At 35.2% G+C, this 6,748-nt stretch overlaps 1 protein-coding gene across 1 annotated transcript in view; it reads left to right on the top strand.

The window, feature by feature from the left end:
• TEX9 (testis expressed 9) overlaps positions 1-6,748 on the top strand; it is a 96,906-nt gene that overhangs the window by 32,864 nt on the left and 57,294 nt on the right. The window contains exons 6-7 of the mRNA XM_006894534.1: positions 2,968-3,050; positions 3,403-3,647. Of these exons, the coding sequence (XP_006894596.1) occupies positions 2,968-3,050; positions 3,403-3,647 (328 nt within the window). The remainder of the gene's footprint in view (positions 1-2,967; positions 3,051-3,402; positions 3,648-6,748) is intronic.

Below are 6,748 nucleotides of genomic sequence, written 5' to 3'. Positions count from 1 at the left end.
CCCCAACAAACCCCAACCAGAAAAACATCCCAAAAAATCACCATGCCCATAGGAGTCAAAGCAACATTGGCTATATTCCTTCTGAATTTAGAGACCATATCAATAACAGATTTGGTACAGAAGGACACTAATTAATGAAGACCAGATGAGTTGTAGGATGACATACATGTTAAAAATAAAAAGTCAATAAAAACAAAATAAAGACCAAAAATAGATGTCAGAAAAGATGCTGGGAAAAAGAAAAGAAAAGATGCTGAAACTTTCTCTAGAATGAAGAGAAGCTAAAGCAAGTAGAAGAAAGGATGAAGAGAGCTGAACACAGTATTTCAGATGGTAACTTGAGAAGATAAAGCAGACTATTAAAATGAAGTGTGCAGAGGGAGTTCTAGTGACCTAGTGGCAAGAAGCCGCACTGCAATCCTGAAGGCATTTGAATCCATCAGATGCTCTGCTGAAGAAGGAAGGGCAATCTCCTCCTGTGCCAGTTGGATATGATTTGAGGGTATACAACAACAAACAGAAAAAAGAGTTGGGGAGAATCACCACAAAAAATTGCACAAAAAATGAAGTGTGCAAAGACCTGGAATTTTAAAAAAAGAAGAGCATGCTAAGTGTTCGTGTGATTGGTTAATGTTACTATAATCAGGTTTGGAATGAGTATAGTTCTAGCTGCAGGAAACTGAAATATTGTACCAGCAAAGAAGAAATATGTTGTTTGTTAAGTGTCAGTGAGTTAACTGCGATTCATAGTTATCAACAATAGATCTGACCTTTACCCTATCCTGTGCCATCCAAATGATCTGTGCCATGCCTGTGTCCATTGTTATAGTCACTGTGTCAATCTGTCCAGTCTAATGTCTTTTTTCTAAGGACTAGCACCTCCTAATAACATGGCCCAAAGTGTGTAAAACAGAGTTTCACTATCCTTCTTTCTAAGGAGCACCTTGGTTCCACACTCTCCAAGACAGATTTATTTGTTCTTTTATAAGTCCTGGTATATTCAGTACTCTTCACCAGTACTACAAATCAGACATGGATTCTTTTTCTGTTATCCTCATTTATTGTTCAACCTTTAGATGCATAAGAAGCAATTGAAAATTCCATGACTTGGCTCAAACACGTTAGTCTTTAAACTGATACCAGCTCTGGACATACTTATTAACCTGTGCCAAGAAATTTGGAAAGCAGCCATCCAGACAACTGATTGGAAGAGGTAATATGTGTTCCCATTCCAAAAAAGAAATAAAAATCGTGGTCCAACAAACTGCAGAAATTATCAACCAATTCATTAATATTACATACAAGTAACATCTTAATGAATATATTTAAAATAAAACTGGAACAGCAGAGCAACTAGAAACTGCTGGAAGTTCAAGCTGGATTCAGAAGAGGCCTTGGAGAGATGTCAGAAGGATCTTGGTTGAAAGCAGAGAATACTACAAGGATGTTTACTTGTGTTTTGTTCACTAAACACAAGGCATTTGAATGTGTAGGTCATAACAAATCATGGCTAATATTGAGAAGAATGAGAATCCCAGGACATTTGTGGCTCATGCGAAATTTACAGATATACTAAGAAGCAGTTGTCCAAACAGAACAAGGGAACATTGCATAGTTTAAAATCAGGAAAAGTGTACGTCAGGGATGTATCCTTTCTCCATACTTAAATAATCTGTATGCTGAGAAAATAATTTGAGAAACTGGATTAAAAATGAAGAACATGATTAGAAAGAAAACTCATAAACAACCTGTGCTATGCAGATGACACAACCTTGCTTGAAGAAAGTGAAGATTTATAGCCTTTACTGCAGAAAATCAGAGATTACAGTCTTCAATGTGGATTACATCTCAAATCAAGAAAACAAAAATCCTCACCACTGGACCAAGGGGCAACATCATGATGTTGTTGTTGTTGTTGTTATGTGCTATAGAGTCACCTGCGACTCATAGCGACCCTATGTACCACAGCCCTAAGCCCTGCTCTATCCTGTGCCAATCTTATTGTCTCTGATACACTGACCCCCATTACCCCAGTCACTAAATCAATCCATCATATTGAGGGTATTCCTCTCTTGCATTGTCCCTCCACCCTTCTCAAGCATGACATCTCTCTCCAAGGACTGATCCCACCTTGCAACATGACAGATAGATAGAAGATAGATAGATAGATAGATAGATAGATAGATAGATAGATAGATAGATGATAGATAGATAGATAGATAGATAGATAGACTGATTTAAAAAATTGGAATTGTCAAGGATTTTTTACTTGGATGCAAAATCAACATCCAGTCATAGCAGCAGTTAAGAAATCTTAACCAGACTGGGAAAATCTGCTGTCAACACCCTCTGAGTTGCTAAAGAACAGGTGTATCAATTTAAAGCAGATGGTATCTGAGAACCAGAGACTCATGTAGGACAGAATTGACGAGGACTGCTGCCCTATAAAGCCAAAGCCAGTGACCTTTGCCCAGACTGGCTGGAGAACCAACGGGGAGATACCATAATTAGTAAGTCTAAGTAAGAGAGCTTTTTAACACTGACTTAAAACTTAGAGACTGGAGGTCTTTGAGCATGTTTGATATTGTTGCATGTTACAGTCAGGGGCATTTTATGATTGACTGGGATTGAAGTTATGTTGCTAGAAGGATTTGTGTTTATTTCTGCCACACTCTTGGGGAATATTCTTGACACTTTGAATTTTTCTGTTTGAGGTATGTTGGATGACTCTGGTATGAATTCAGTCTATAAATGTATATGATTACTGGCTTGTGGTTCGTATTTCCTCTCCTCATTACTTAGTTTATGTATTGAGAGGTATTTTTTTCTTCCTTACTATTCCTTTCTACTAAGTGGATTTATTTCTTTTTCTTCGTATTAAGATTGTAGCTTTTAAGATTGTGTCTTAAAATTCATATCATCTTAAATTCGATGAAAGGCAGTAAAGATAATTTTTTAAACTTACAGAAGCTCAGATCAGATTTCTAAAGGCCAAACTCCGTGTTATGCAAGAAGAACTAGATAATGTTGTTTGTGAATGCAATAGAAAGGTAAGATTTTCTTTCATTTTGTCTTTGAAAGGCTTTTATATGTTTTAAGAATGATTTTACTTAATTAAGACATAGCAAAGTTTTGAGGTAAAAAAAGGAATATAACTAAAATCTTTGAGATACTGAAATTCATAGAACTAAAGAACATAATAACTAAAGTAGTTATTAGCAATTAGAATTCTCTATATTTGAGTCTTGAATATGAACATGGAGTGTAATTTGCTTTTCTTCATGATAAGTATAAATGGCTGACGATCGTAAGGAGCTGCTTTTTTTTGCCTCAGCCTTACGCTTTCTTATCAAACCTTGTACATTTTTTTACATAAACTAATCTAAACTTTCCTAACCATAGGAAGATGAAATTCAGGATTTAAAGTCTCAAGTAAAAAATTTTGAAGAAGATTGTATGAGACAGCAGCGTACAATTAATATGCAACAGTCTCAAATAGAAAAATATAAAGCTCTTTCAGAAGAAGCAAGCAAAAAATGTGATGGATTACAGCAACAGTTGTCTTCAATGGAAAGGGTAATTTTTTACCTAGATTTATGCAAAATATATAGTAAACTGTTAAATGTCACACATTTGTATATTGTTCAGTACATTTGAGGTTATTCAGTTACTTTAGTAATATTTACAGAAAACTTTTAATCATTTTTGCTTTTATATTTTCTCATTTTTTTATTCTTCTATTTTAGTGAAAGTTTACAGAAGGCATGGATTTTTATTCATTTATTCATTAATACACATTTTCCTCCCTACCCACTTCTTCAATTCACTTTGTAATGCATGTCTTGTTCCAGATTGTCAATTGCCCTACACACAATGTCCAATAATTTATTCCCTCCCTTCTCCCATTCCAGTGTTGTTGTTATTATGTACCATAGAGTTAGAATCAATCCATAGCTGACCCTTTCCTGCCGGGATTTCAGAAGCAGCCAAATGCACAGGAGGATATTGCCCATCTTTGTCCCGCATGGGAGCTGGTGGCCTCAAACTGCTTGCCTTTGGGATTGTAGCATACTTCTTGCCACTAGGCCACCAGAGCTCGCTCTTAGGATTGAAGGGTCATTTATAATCATAATCTAAATGTTCCATTAATCTCTATCAGACTGATTACTCTGGCATTTCCTGTGTTTTTAAATTTTGTTTCACATCTACTCTACCTTCCACTCTATACAGGACCTTCTACTGTAATCACAAAAAAGCTATATTGAGGTCCATAAAACTAAAGAACACATTTTCAGAGGATGAAACCATGAAGCATAGGTTCCATAGACACAGAAAAAATTATAAATCACTAACATGATAATCTCCCAATTATTTAGAAATTAAAACAATGTACTTCTAAATAGCCTATGGTAGGGGGACATTAGAAAATAATTTGAGCTTACGAAAATGAAGTAACATTAAAATTGGTGAGATGCCAATAAAGTAATGCTTAGAGAAAATTTATAACTTTGATGCTTAAATTAGAAAAGTAAAGCAACCATTATCTAAGCTTTTATCTTAAAACTCCTGAAAACTTAGAAGTCAAATAAGAATTAATAAAGTAATAAAAGTAGTAGTTAATGAATGAAATACAACACAGATACAACAAAAAATAAAGCCAAATGGTAATTTACAAAAAAATTCAATAAAAGTTCATGAGCCTCTATATAGTCTGCTTAAGAGAAAACACATATATATTATCACTATCAAGAATTGAAGAGCGGTCACTATTACATATCATGCTGAGATTATCAGTATCCTAAAGCAATACTACAATTTAGAAAACAACATAGAAAATAGAGAATTATTCAAAGGACATAAATTATAAAAAATAATTGGAAAAGTTATAGAAAATCCTAGCAGACATATATATTAAATAAATTGGTAACTGAAATCCTGCCAAGAAGAAAACTTCAGATCCACAGTTTCATTGATAAGTGATATCATCAATGAACATATAAACCAATGTTATGAAGTCCAGACATAAATAGTAAAGTCATTTTCTACAAAATATACAGTATCTAAATGGAGGAAAGACTACTACTTTTCTATAAATGATACAGGATATATGTAGTGGGGAAATGAACTTTGATCCTTACTTCAAACAATATACAAAATTACTTTAAATACAACACATTTAAATACAAAGGCTAAAACTGCACAGATCTAAGACAAAAATCTTCATGAACTTGAATGGATAGATTTCCTCTGCAGGGTGAAAAGCAGAAACAACAACAAAAATCATTGAAATGAACAAAAATTTTAAACTGTAGCTTTAATGACTGTTAAGAAAATATAAAAGCAGGATGGACACAGAGGAGGCGAGGGGAAAAGAGGAAGGAAAAAATAGATAATGAACAGTCTATTCTAAAAGGATACGGTTCGAATCTACCACCTGCTATGTAAGAGAAAGATGGGCATTCTGCCATTCGATTAACTGCCTGTGGAGTCACCTGTCTGATTAACTGTCTCTGAAAACCTGCCAGAGGATCATGTATGGGTTGGTTCTGACTCTATGGTACACAACAACAACAGGTTACAAAGTTAACAGCAGAAAAGAGAAGGGCAAAGAGGATTCATTTATCCCTATGAGAAGAGGCAGAAATGAAGCAAAAAAGATTGTGGACTTCATAGCTAATGGAATCTTTGCCTTTTTGATGGAAACAGTGAAATAAATCAGGCTTGCTCTTAGTGTAGCTACCACCCACAAAGCTGTGAAGAAGGCTGGTGAAAGCAGATGGTATTCATACACAGTTTGATTTGTTTAGAAACCTCCATAAAGAGCAGCATGTGTTTTGTTTTGTTTTGCTTTGTTTTTCCCCCTTAATTACTCAGAGCCAGAGAGATCAGTTTTCAAATAAAATACAGTGATAATGCTAGGATGGGAAAAAAATTATACAAAAGAATACAGTCAGTTATATTCTTAATTACATTTTGCAACTCATAATATTTGTTGGCTCTTTTTGTATAAGGCCTTGTACTAGATCTTGTAGGGATTGCAAAAGAACTACTACAAAATAAGTTCAGTTCAATAAACATATTGTTAATCCCTCTTAGTTTTGAGAATATAGAAATTATAACAGTCCTTGTCCTCAAGGAGCTTATGCTACACTGGCAGAATGGAATTAAATTCTATGTAGTCTTAAAACCACACAGAAGGTTCTGTAAGATTATGTGTATCAAAGTACTTCTTACCTGGGGAAGATAGTATTAGATAAATATAACAAGTCAGTTCTGATTCATTGGGACCATCCACTGCGTTTCTGAGGCTGTAAAATCTTAAGGGGAGGGGATTGCTCATCTTTTTCCCAGGGAGAAGGTGGTAGATTTCAACTTCCAGCATTTGTGTTAGCAGCAAAAAATACTACATATTATACCCAGAGCTGAGTGTTAAAAGATAAGTAAGTGCTGGTATTGTTGTTATTGTTAGTTGCCAGAAAGGTGGCTCCAACTCATGATGACCTAATGCTGTTGTTATTGTGTGCCATCAAGTTGTAATCTCAGAGTGACCCTATGTATAACAGATCTGAACTGTGCTCTGTGCTGAGCCAATTTCACAATCTCTGACATGCCTATCCCCTTAACCCCAGTCACTGAATCAATCTATCTCATCCAGGGCCTTCCATTCTTGTGCTGTCACTCCAACCCTTCCAAGTATGATCTCCCTCTCCAAGGATTGGTCCCTCCTGGCAACATGCCCAAAGTATGT

Source organism: Elephantulus edwardii, unplaced genomic scaffold (assembly GCF_000299155.1).
Source record: "Elephantulus edwardii isolate Elephantulus edwardi_28Jun2011 unplaced genomic scaffold, EleEdw1.0 scaffold00145, whole genome shotgun sequence".
In the NCBI taxonomy this organism is placed as follows: Eukaryota; Metazoa; Chordata; class Mammalia; order Macroscelidea; family Macroscelididae; genus Elephantulus; species Elephantulus edwardii.
Note: the sequence above shows the minus strand (reverse complement) of the source record. Positions and strands in the feature narration are given on the sequence as shown.